The sequence below is a fragment of the Pelophylax lessonae genome (genome assembly GCF_965119305.1).
Source record: "Pelophylax lessonae genome assembly, chromosome: 8".
NCBI classification, from domain to species: Eukaryota; Metazoa; Chordata; class Amphibia; order Anura; family Ranidae; genus Pelophylax; species Pelophylax lessonae.
In genome coordinates, this window is record NC_138775.1 from 245,933,217 (window position 1) to 245,945,897 (window position 12,681).

At 43.5% G+C, this 12,681-nt stretch overlaps 2 protein-coding genes across 6 annotated transcripts in view; both read left to right on the forward strand.

Moving 5' to 3' along the window:
* The window catches only part of AGBL4 (AGBL carboxypeptidase 4), a 2,933,082-nt gene that overhangs the window by 1,939,911 nt on the left and 980,490 nt on the right, over positions 1 to 12,681 (forward strand). The window lies entirely within an intron of this gene.
* Positions 1 to 12,681, forward strand: part of BEND5 (BEN domain containing 5) — a 104,018-nt gene that overhangs the window by 31,671 nt on the left and 59,666 nt on the right. For both annotated transcript variants that reach the window (XM_082266219.1, XM_082266218.1), the window contains exon 3: positions 4,592 to 4,979. In XM_082266219.1, the coding sequence (XP_082122345.1) occupies positions 4,592 to 4,979 (388 nt within the window). The remainder of the gene's footprint in view (positions 1 to 4,591; positions 4,980 to 12,681) is intronic.

Here is a 12,681-nt window from a genome sequence, read left to right on the forward strand (position 1 = left end):
AAAGTCACAAGAATGCTATATACTGCTGATGAGAAAAGGTATTTATCTGTTTATATTTACTAAAATAATTGCATTTCCATGTTCTGTGTACTGTGGGAGACCAGATAAAGAGAATGCAGGCTCCTGGGTTTAGTATTTTAGTAACACTTTAAAACAAGTAAATATGATATACTTTCCTGTCTATTTACTAATGCTAACAACATGATGATTAAAACAATCATTGCTGATTGGGAGAGTAAAGTTCCACATTAGTGCCATTCCTAAGTATTTTAAAGATCAATATTGGAGCAATAATCGTTTGCTTTTTACAAATGGCCTCAAAAATCAGTAATGAAATGTGCCTGCGGTAAATTTGACAAATCCATGTGAAAAACCTGTAGGGAATTAAAAACATAATTTTCAATTGTAAATTATAGCCAGTAATGCACAGTAATGAAAACTTCACATATATTCTGCTTTCATAAATGGACCCATGCTTTGCAGTATTTCCCAACATAAAACCTTTTTCCCTCCCATCATAGGTTTTGGAGATGATCCTAAAGTTCCCAGAAGCACACTTTACATACAAGTGCTAATAAGATACAAAACGCTTGCAAAATGCTCATAAAATTCTGGAAATTCCTGTGCATAAGCGACGTGTCTGCCATTTTGAAATGGTGTGAATGGACTCTTGGGGGTTGATTTACTAAAACTGGGGAGTGTAAAATGTGGCGCAGTTCTTCATAGAAACCAATCAGCTTCCAGGTTTTTTATTTTTTTTTTATTTGTCAAAGCTTAATTGAACAAGCTGAAGTTGATTACAATCGATGCACCAGATTCTGGATGTACCAGTTTTAGTAAATCACCCCCTTGGTGTACTTTGGGACTCTAATATGTCTAGAGCAGCCATTTTCAACCAGGATTGTGGGGAACAATAGGATTTTTCCAGAAGTTACCAGGCGTCCCTTGATTAATTTCTGAATTTTGAATAAGAAACCATAGACACCAATGATTCTTTAAGATATCTGTATAGGGAAGTTCTTCCCACTGATTACTAATGTAAGGAACACAAGGGTTGATTTACTAAAACTTGAGAGCTCTGCATATAAACCAATCAGCTTCCAGTTTTTTTTTTTCTTTGTCAAAGCTTAATTGAACAAGCTGAAGTTAGAAGCTGATTGGCTATGCACAGCTACACCAGATTTTGCACTTTCTAGTTTTAGTTTTAGTAAATCAACCCCACGATTCCTACCAATTGCCAGTGTAGGAAGGCCCTTCTTCAGTGACCACCAGTGTAAGGGAGCACTTGAGTGACCACCACCATGGGCTCTTTTACATCGACCATCAAATTATGTGAGCATTTATTTTTACTCACCACCAATATGAGGGAACACAACCACTTTCACCAATTCGCCAATGTTGTTCCATTCCATTATTAAAGTAATTGTAAATGTTCATTTTTAAAAATAAAAAAAACAAACATGCCTATACTTACCTGATCTGTGCAATGGTTTTGCACAGAGCAGCCCCGATCTTCCTCTTCTGGGGTTCTCCGCCAGCGCTCCAAGCCCCTCCTCTTCATTGGGTGCTCCCATGGAAAGCTTCTCCCGAGACTTGCTGCTGCGTCCATTGACACAGACAGTGGGACCCGGCACCGTTTCCCGCTTCCTTGTCACAGCTTTCGATTGACGACAGGGGGAGCCAATGGCTCCTGCTTCAATCAATCTGTCCAATGAGGAGAGCGACAGCGGCTGGAGCTGCTGCAATCGTTCACATCGCTGGATCAAATTGGGTTCTGGGGGGGAGCTGCAGCACAGAGGGTTTTTCACCTTAATGCATAGAATGCATTAAGGTGAAAAACCTTAAGGCATTTCTACCACTTTACTACTAGATGTGGATGCTGTAGTTATAGTAATTATCCTGAAGGTTTTTTGAAGGGTTCCCCCATGTTAAAAATGTTGAGAAAGGTTTATCTAGAGGCTTCTTGTGTCCTCACTGAGCCTAAAATGACCACAAATGACCACAGAATGGCTCCATATATATATATATATATATATATATATATATATACAGTATATATATATATATATATATATATATATATATATATAAAGCTCTAATATATATATTAGAGCTGCACAATTAATCGTTTAACAATCACGATCTCGATTCACCCCCCCTCACGATCCTAAAACGGCATTTCCTCGATTCTTACAGAGCTGTTCTCTGCTCACTCACAGCTGAAAAAAAAGAGCCTCTGGTGTTCTCCCGAAAACTCCAACTTGCAGAGGTCTCCAACTACGTTATTTCTGGGGAGTGTACACCAGGAATAATTGGAGGTTTTGACCACACTGACAACACCGGCAGCCTATACACTCCGGTAGATACTTTAATTAGTGCAATTTGTTAGTTCGCCCGCTAGTAACCAAAAACATGGCCGCCTCTAAGGCGGTGACAACTAGCGGGCTATGTGTGAATGTAAATAGAAAATGTTCTGCATGAAAATAAGTAGTATTTTAAGGGTACTGGTGACATTAGGCATTTAAGGCATTACCTTGTTAATTGTATAAGGAAGGATTGAAATAATCAAGCAGCGGTGCAGTCACCCACAATCTTTCTAACCCCGGTTTTCACACTGTTGTACATCTGCCAGAGAGAAGGTTAATGATGTGTTCAAGCCAAAAATCCCTGAAACTTGATTACAAGCACATAAAGCATTGCTTTAACTAATTGCACCTTAATTAATCTCTTTTTTTTCTTTTCCTGTTTGAACAAACATGTTCTTTTAAATGACACTAATGTTCAGTGCAGTAATGCATCAGATCTTCCCTCTGGTGGTGCACCGAAATTAAAATTCCGGTGCCAAAACAGAAAATTTAGGATGTACTTGCCCGAAAACTGAAACCGAAATGGACAGTTTTTTTAAAAAAAATGTATGTGTATATAAACCACACATAGCTTGTGGAATTTGGGAAGTATATCAAATGATTCTTCAGAATCTCCAACGGAGCAATGTGACATCAGAATCGTCGCTGTCGTCACTTTCTGTACCTGATGACGAATTTTCCCACAAATCGCTATCGCTCAGTTCTTCAAGTAACTCAGTTTCGCTGTTGCTGTTCTCCAGTTCGTCTAAAAGCGCTTTTGCGCAAAAAGAACGCTTTTTGGACGCCATGGTCATTCTCTATTTTCCAGGCACAAAGAACTGGAAAAGCACAGGCAGGGCACTGGAAACGTCACCAGGTGCAATCCTGTGGTGAAATGGCATGAGACAGTGTAATCCATTAGGATCACAACTTTGTATCATGTCATTAAGTGTATTTACATTTTTGAATTTGCCGTCGGTTCCACCCCCCTGCGTCGCAACACTCGCAGGGAAGGGAACCGGAAGACAGGTGCCGGCATCTGCCTAGCACAGAGCGGGAGGACGGCAGGGGAGGACGGCGGGAGATCGCAGTGGAAGGTGATTTTTAAAATGTAAAACAACAGATTTCTATGCAAAAGAATGTACTGCTTTTAGCACAGAAATCTGGACATAATCAGACCGCCAGGGAGGTTAACTGCAACGGGGCGATGTTTCAGTGGGCAAAGTAGGTGAGAAGCCATCTGGAGGAGGGTCAGAGGAGACTAAAGCTGTCAGGTAGTCAGAGGAAGAATAATGTGCCAATATAAATCAGAGGGCCTTATATTTGTCCCATATGTCCATTGATTCCAGCGCCAACAGTTCCTCCATCCACATGAGATCATTAACTATGTGAACCCAATGAGAAATGGGGTGGGGGTATGCTTGGGATTTTCCAAAAGGTGAAGGTCAATTCTCGGGTCGCAGAGAGAAAATATTTCAGCAATCTGGCCTTTTGAGACCTATAGGATCCCGGTAATATAGACGGTAAGGTGATCGCAGGTGTAGGGTTGAGAAAATCACTGTAAATATCATTATAGCTAGTAAAAAATGCATGAAAGGAGAGATCTCATCAGTGTTGCCAACTTTAGTCGAAAGCCAGCCGTAGACAGAGCATTTTTCTTTCCTGCAACTACGGGTTGCAGGAAAAAAAATGGCTCGATTCCCCCATCACCACAATCAGTGTTGACCGAGAAATCCCTCCTGCGGAGCCATTGTGTTCTGCTGGAGAGGGAAGCAATCCCCGCCTGGAGAACCCAGTGATTATTGCAAGCGGCTATAACAGCTGCTAGCAATAGTCGCATGTAAAATCCGGCAGTTGTACCAAAGTTGATCAATCGATCAACTTGGGTACATTCAGCCTGCCCATGCATGGTTTGAATTTTGCCCAGTTCCTGCTAAACCGGCCAAGATTCAAACTGCCTATGGCTGGTTAGCTGGCTGCTTTATTCCATGACGCATCTCTTCTTCCTGTTACTGTGTGAAGTCATATCTGGATCATATGGCTGCCACAACCATGTCAGATCACATTGTCTGAAGTTGAGCAACAGGAGTGTAGCTGGCTTCCACCTTTCCGATAAAGGCTGGGAACACGGCACCATTTGGTATAAAATTGGGCTGACTGAGATCTCCCCACAGACCTTATTTAACACTTCACATGCTTTCGTCTTATACCAGAAACCGTGTCTAAAATAAACTTTTTATATGTAGAGACCAGATGGACGGAAACATGTGGAAGGAACCCGTAAGAGCATTGAAGCTGTTGTGGCCCGTCTTGAGAAACAGAATGGAGTTGGACAGAGTCACAACTCTGGCTGTGATGAGGCATTCATGGACCCCTGTCATATGACAGCAGCTCACATGGACAGATTGGATGAAGCTCTGGTCCCTCGAGTCCTGTATGAGGAATTGCTGAGGAGTTACCAGCAGCAGCAAGTGGAAATGAGACACATACAGCATGAGCTGGAAAGGACTCGGAGGCAGCTGGTTCAGCAGGCCAAAAAGCTGAAAGATTACGGGACTTTAGTGACAGAGGTCAAGGAGCTTCGGGTTCTGAACAGGAGACTCCAGGATGTGCTACTGCTTAGACTGGGTAGTGGTAAGTCTTTGAACTGAGCCGCTTCTAAGGCATCATTTTTGCTTGTCTGGCATGTTCTTTTTAAATTGTATTGAACCAAATATCCTAGCCACATTCAGTTTCATGTCAGTTTGGTTAAAGTCTAGCAAAAACTTTTTTTGTTTAGTATTGGATATGGTAGACAAAGATTAGAACTTCTTCCAGGTCTTTATTGCTGTTTTTGTCTTCTTTGTGGATTAGGTTGCCTTTTTGTCCCATTGTATCCAGCTTTGCTACATACAGTACTGTATATTTAAAAGAAAGTATAGCCAAAACTTTTGTAGCCATACCTCTCTTTCGGTTACAGGAGTACATTTATGGCACTTTTCCACTGCAAGTACCGGCTCGGCTCTACTCTGCCCTGCTTGGCCCGGTTTGCTTTTCCACTGCTGGTACCGCATGGTACGGTGTTGGAACGGTTCGGTACGGTATGGTTTGCTTTTCCACTAAAGTAGTACTAAAGTTAAGTGGGTGGGATAACAACGGGGTGTTTGGGATTCTCTGACCAATCAGTGGCTAGTAATGACTGCATGCAAAGGATTGTGGGATATGGTACTGGGTATGGTACCTGTTGGAACCACAATCGAGGTGGTAATGTTTTTGAGAGCCGTACCGTTCGGTTCCATGCAGTGGAAAAGCGCCACCATACCGAACCGTTCCTACACCATACCATGCGTTACCAGCAGTGGAAAAGCACAAAAGCGTGCCGAACTGTTCGGTTCCATGCAGTGGAAAAGCGCCAATAGTTTTGTTCTCCTGTGACCGAGAGTCAAAACAATATATAACACATGTGTTTTACCTTTCATTTCAATTTTAAACTGAATGGGTTGTTTTACAGGGTGATCGTTGACAATCACCTTAAAGCGGATGTAAACCCCCACATATACCCAGTGAGGTGAACAGCCTCAGATGATACACAGAGATAAAACAAATATCTCTACATAAGTTTTACTTGTATATTTGCTGTCTTCAGCTTTTAATACTGTTTCGAACGTGCATGTCCTGTTAGAATTTTCTCTTCCTGATTCACCTGTGGAAGGGAAGTTTGGCCATACACTGTAAAGCAGCTGACCGGAGGAAGCGCACACACCCTCTCTCCACATAGGCAGAAACATACAGAGCTGTGCCGTGAATTGACAACCTCTCTGGTAATCTATTTATATCACCAACCCCAACACAAAATTGAGCCTGGTTTTATCTCAGTTGACAGAGAACTTGTTAGAAGTTATCATGCTGATAACAGCACGGAGCAGGAGAAAGCTAGGGACTTAAGGCTTTAAAGAGAAATAAGAAAGCACTACAGATAGATGTGCCCAGGTCAAATTTCATGAATCAGGACAGGTTTACGCCCACCTGTCTCTGTGTCTGATCAGACCTGCTAAAAAAAATAGAGAAAAACTGTGTCCTCTTCTATTTGGGCAGACCAGATCGGAGGCAGCCGGGTGTAAATGGACTGTGGAGTCACCTGTAGAGCAGAGCGGGTTTTGTCCGTGTCCCCTGTGCATAAACTTTGCAGACACTGACCAGTCTTCTGCCTGCTCTGCTCTGATCAGCAGGGGATCTGTGAGCAGATCCCCTGCTGGTCGGTACACAAACCACCTATGTCAAAGTCAACAGATGATAAAGCATTGGTAGTTATCATCTGTAAGATATCGTACAAGACAAAAAAGCTCCAAAGAAAATATGTGGGACTTTAAATATATCTTACCAATGGTATACAGTAAACCCCCCTCCATTGCGGGGGTTACGTTCCGGACCCAGCCGCGAAAAGTGAAATTCCGCGAAATAGAAAAACCCTATTAAAATGCATTGTAGGCATGATTTTTTTACTGTCACTGTACGTGTAGAAGCATTTTAAGGTCTTTAACCACTTCCATACCGAGTCATGTAAAATGACGTCGGCAAAGTGGTTGTCTAGATCCGGGCCGCCGTCATATGACGTCGGCCCGTTCTAGCTGCTACTGCGCGCCCCCGGCGGCGCGCAGCGGCGCGATCAGGGATGAGGCTCGTCCCTCGGACATAGCCCATCCCTGATCAAGGTAAACAGCCAATAGAAATTGGCTGTTTACCACGTGATCGGCTGTGTCAATCACAGCCGATCACATGAGCAGCTCCAGCACGAGCCGCTCGTTCTCTCTGCAATGCGCGCCCCCGGGGGCGCGCAGAGCAGCGATCGGGGACGAGGCTCGTCCCTCGGACAGAGTCGATCCCCGATCTAGGTAAAGAGCCAATGAAATTGGCTCTTTACCACGTGACCGGCTGTGTCCAATCACAGCCGGTCACAAATGTCAACAGAGAACACGGTAACTAGCTGTCACCGTGTTCTCCTCCTCACACACTGATCCTGTGTGAGGAGGAGATTGTGGTAACAGCTAGTTACCAACTACAGTGCACCCTAAACACACTGATTGCCCCCCCCCCCCAATAAAGAGCACCTGTCACTAGCCCATCAAAGTACCCGAGTACCTGTCACCAGCCCATCAGGTACTCAGATGACAGGTACTTGGGTACTCTGATGGGCTGGTGACAGGTATTCGGGTACTCTGATGACAGGTACTCAGGTACTCTGATGACAGGTACTCGGGTACTCTGACGGGTACTCTGATGACAGGTACTCGGGTACTCTGATGACGGGTACTCGGGTACTCTGATGACAGGTACTCGGGTACTCTGATGACAGGTACTCGGGTACTCTGATGACGGGTACTCGGGTACTCTGATGACGGGTACTCGGGTACTCTGATGACAGGTACTCGAGTACTCTGATGACGGGTACTCGGGTACTCTGATGACGGGTACTCAGGTACTCTGACAGGTACTCGGGTACTCTGATGACGGGTACTCGGGTACTCTGATGATGGGTACTCGGGTACTCTGATGACAGGTACTCGGGTACTCTGATGACGGGTACTCGGGTACTCTGATGACAGGTACTCGGGTACTCTGATGACAGGTACTCGGGTACTCTGATGACGGGTACTCGGGTACTCTGATGACGGGTACTCGGGTACTCTGATGACAGGTACTCGAGTACTCTGATGACGGGTACTCGGGTACTCTGACAGGTACTCGGGTACTCTGATGACGGGTACTCGGGTACTCTGATGATGGGTACTCGGGTACTCTGATGACAGGTACTCGGGTACTCTGATGACGGGTACTCGGGTACTCTGATGACAGGTACTCGGGTACTCTGATGACAGGTACTCGGGTACTTTGAGTACCTGTCAACGGAGTACCCGTCATCAGAGTACCTGAGTACCTGTCACCTACCCATCAGAGTACCCGAGTACCTTCCACCTGCTCATCAGAGTACCTGACGCCTGAAGTACCCAAGTACTTGCCGCCTGCTCATCAGTACCCATCACTACTCATCAGTACCTATCACGTATCAGTACTGATCATCAGTACCCATCAGTACAGTATCACCTATCACCTATCAGTCAGTGAGTACTACTCATCAGTACCTATCACCTGCCTGTCACCTGCCCATCAGAGTACCCGAGTACCTGTCACCTGCCTATCGGAGTACCCGAGTACCTGCCACCTGCTCATCAGTACCAGAGTACCTGTCACCTGCCCAACAAAGTACCCGAGTACCTGTCACCCTTCATACAGCCACCATGTCCAAGTCCAAAAAGGTTTATATACGTCCTCCGTTTAAACCTAAATACCGGTGTTATGGCAGCAGATAGCTGCCATAACCCTGGTATTTTTTTAAACGGTGGACGGTTGGCTTTCCGATAAGGGTGGTCCCAGCGGCGGATTCGCCGTGGGATCACCCTTCCGGGATGGCGGAAGAGGCGCCCCCCCCCCCTCCCGACGCGTTCCGGTCCTTTTCCCCGCTTACCGGACCCGCCGGCAGCGGGGAAAACGATCCGGTCCCGAATCCTCACAGACAGGATGTCGAGTGAGGGCAAGCTTGCCCTCACTTGACTCTATGGTCTTGGAGGACCGGAGCTACGGAAAATGTTGTTGCCTAGCAACCGGTTTAAAGGTCCTTTTTTTTTTTTTTTTTCATTTTATATTATAATTATTTTATTTTATTTTTTTTTTCTATCTTTTAGTGTACTTGTGAGATCTGAGGACTTTTTGACCCCAGATCTCACAAAAAAGAGGTCCTGTCGTGCCTATTTCTATTACGAGGAATATTTACATTTCTTTTAATAGAAATAAAAATGATCAAGCGAATGCATACAGAAACCCCGCCCACATATGTAAACGGTGTTCAAACCACACATGTGAGGTATCGCCGCGATCGTTAGAGCAAGGGGAATAATTTGAGCCCTAGACCTCCTCTGTAACTCAAAGATGGCAACCTGTAGAAATTTTTAAATTGTCGCCTATGGGGATTTTTAAGTACCAAAGTTTGTCGCCATTCCGTGAGCGTGCGCAATTTTGAAACATGACATGTTGGGTATCTATTTACTCGGCGTAACATTATCTTTCACATTATGGAAAAAAATTGGGCTAACTTTACTGGTTTCTTATTTTTTAGTTAAAAAAAGTGAATTTTTTCCAAAAAAATTGCGTTTGGAAGACCGCTACGCAAATACGGTGTGATAAAAAATATTGCAATAATCTCCATTTTATTCTCTAGGGTCTCTGCTAAAAAAAAATATATAATGTTTGGGGGTTCTAAGCAGTTTTCTAGCAAAACAACTGATTTTAGCTTGTAAACACCAAATGTCAAAAATAGGCCTAGGCAAGTGGCTAGGATGCATGATGATGCTCCTTGGATGTTAGGCCCCTCTATATGGCTAGGCTGTGAAAAAGTCTCACACATGTGGTATTGCCATACTCAGGAGGAGTGGCAGAATGTATTTTGGGGTGTCATTTTTGCTGTGTACATGCTATGTGTTAGGAATATCCTATAAATTGACAACTTTGTGTAAAAAAAAAAAGTTTTCATTTTTTTCCCACATTTTCCAAAAACCTGTGGAAAAAAATGACATGTTCAAACGACCCATAATGCCTCATAGAATATACGTTGGAGTGTTTGCTTTCCAAAATGGGGTCATTTTGTGGACTTTTCCATTGTATTGGTGCTCTAGGGCCTTGAAAAGTGTGATAGGTAGTAAGAAAGTTTTATGTGTATTTATGCTCCTAGAACGCCTGAATGTGCTTCTTGGACGTGGAGTCTCTTTTTGTGGCCGGGCTGTGTAAAAGTCTCACACATGTGGTATCGCCATACTCGGAAGGAGTAGCAGAATGTATTTTTGGGTGTTATTTTTGCTGTGTACATGCTATGTGTTAGAAATAGCTTATAAATTGACAACTTTGTGGGAAAAAAAAGAAAAAAAAAATTTTTTCTTCATTTTCCCAAGAATTGTGGGAAAAAATTACAACTTCAAAAAACTCACCATGCCTCTTACTAAATACCTTGGACTGTCTACTTTACAAAAAGGGGTCATTTGGTAGGTATTTGTACTGTCCTGACATTTCAGGGCCTCAAGAAAGGAGATAGGCCGTCAGTACATCTGGTGTGATCAATTTTCAGTAATTGGTACCATAGCTTCTAGACTCAATAACTTTCACACAGACTAAATAATATACACTAATTTGGGTTAATTTTACCAGAGACATGTAGCAGTATACATTTTGGCCCAAATGTATGAAGAAAAATTTATTTTTTGCAAAATTTCATAATTGAAACTAAAAAAAAGTGTTTTTTTTTTCAAAATTTTTGCTCTTTTTTTGCATATATCACGAAAAAAAAAAACCCCAGTTGTGATCAAATACCACCAAAAGAAAGCTCTATTTGTGTGAAAAAAATGATAAAAATTTTGTTTGGTTACAGTGTAGCATGACTGAGCAATTGTCATTCAAAGTGTGAGAGTGCTGAAAGCTGAAAATTGGTCTGGGCAGGAAGGGTGTCAAACTGCTCTGTATGGAAGTGGTTAAACACACTTTTAAAACAATAGAAACTCATTTAAACACATAAAAGATACTTAGAGACAGAGCAAGAGCTATGAAAAACACAAAAATCTTTCATTTTTAATGATTTATATAGTAAAATAACATTACAAAAAAAAACGCGAATTACCGGGACCGCAAAAACTGAACCGCGATGTAGCGGGGGATTACTGTATACACTATGCAAAATTAAATACAGCTCTGTAATCATCAATATGTACACCATGTTACCCAAGGTATTGGGACGCCTGCCTTTACACGTACATGAACTTTAATGGCATCCCAGACTCTATGATTTAATATTGAGTTGGCCCATCCTTTGCAACTATAGCAGCTTTAACTCTTCTGGAAAGGCTGTCCACAAGGTTTAGGAGTGTGTCTATGGGAATGTTTGTTTGAGACAAGGTCCATGTCTTTATGGACCTTGCTTTGTGCATCCTGGGGGGGGGGATTATGGTGTAGGATTGTTTTTCAGGTGTTGGGTTTGGCCCCTTAGTTCCAGTGAAGGGAACTCTTAAAGCGGTAGTATCCCGCTTTTTGACACTTTTACCTACAGGTAAGCCTATAATAAGGCTTACTTGTAGGTACAAATAATATCTCCTAAACCGGCATGGTTTAGGAGATATTTACAGTGCATGCAGCCGCTCTCGCGAGCAGCGCATGCGCTCTGAAGGTCCGGGGGGACCTTCAATTAATTTGCCGGGAGCTTGCCGGAAAAATCACTCCCGCGCGCATGCGCGGGAGTGACGTCATCGCGGCTCCGGCCAATCATCGTGCCGGAGCCGTCTCTTCTGGCCAATCACCGCGCCGGACCCGCCGAACCCGGAAGAGACGGCGAGGGATCATGGCAGAGCCCGCAGCGATGTCCGGGGGTATGTGTCGGGGCTTCGTTCTAAGGTAAGTTACACATAATGGGCTAGTATGCGATGCATAAGAGCCCATTATGCCTTTGTCTTGCAGGTTTTTTTTTTTTTTTTATCCAAGGGTTTACAACCGCTTTAAGGCGCCAGCATACCAAGACATTTTGGACAATTTCATGCTTCCAAGTTTGTGGAAACAGTTTGGGGATGGCCCCTTCCTGTTCCAACATGAATGTGCAAAAAGCAAGGTTCATAAAGACACGAAAAAGCGAGTTTGGGGTGGAGGAACTTGACTGGCGTGTACAAAGTCCTAACCTCAACAAGATAGAACACTTTTGGGTGCAGCTGAGATTGGCATTGTTACATAAGTGACAGCATGGTGTGAGAGTGGCTGGTCCTTTGTCACGAGTTAGTGGCGTGCGGGGGGATTCTGATACCCGCGTCCGTCACAACCAGCTCTATCAGTCTACGTGTTTCGTGGAACTCTCCATACACAGATGACCACAGGCCATCCCTCCTGTAAGCAAGCTGTCAGAGTTTACAATGTGACAAAGCTTTGCAATGCACTATAGTTTGATTGACTCACACATTTGTTCCTCATTCTCTTAATTAAAAGCTGGCAGAACACATCACAGTCTGAATGTATGAACGATACAGCCAGGCAAGTAGCATTTTCTGGAGATCAGCAATGGCAGAGAATGGAAGGATTATTTGAATTATTATCTCCTGTAATTAGCAAAATGCTGTTTAGCGTAGTCCATATAGATTGAGTTTAGTGATCCGTTGGATGCCTTCATACAATTTTTTTTGTTTTTCATTTTAAAAGGAACTGGCGTTACGTTCATCCGTGCACATAAGGTGAACAGTGGCGGAGAAGTTTTCCACTTTGTTGTGGAAAGTTCTTTGTT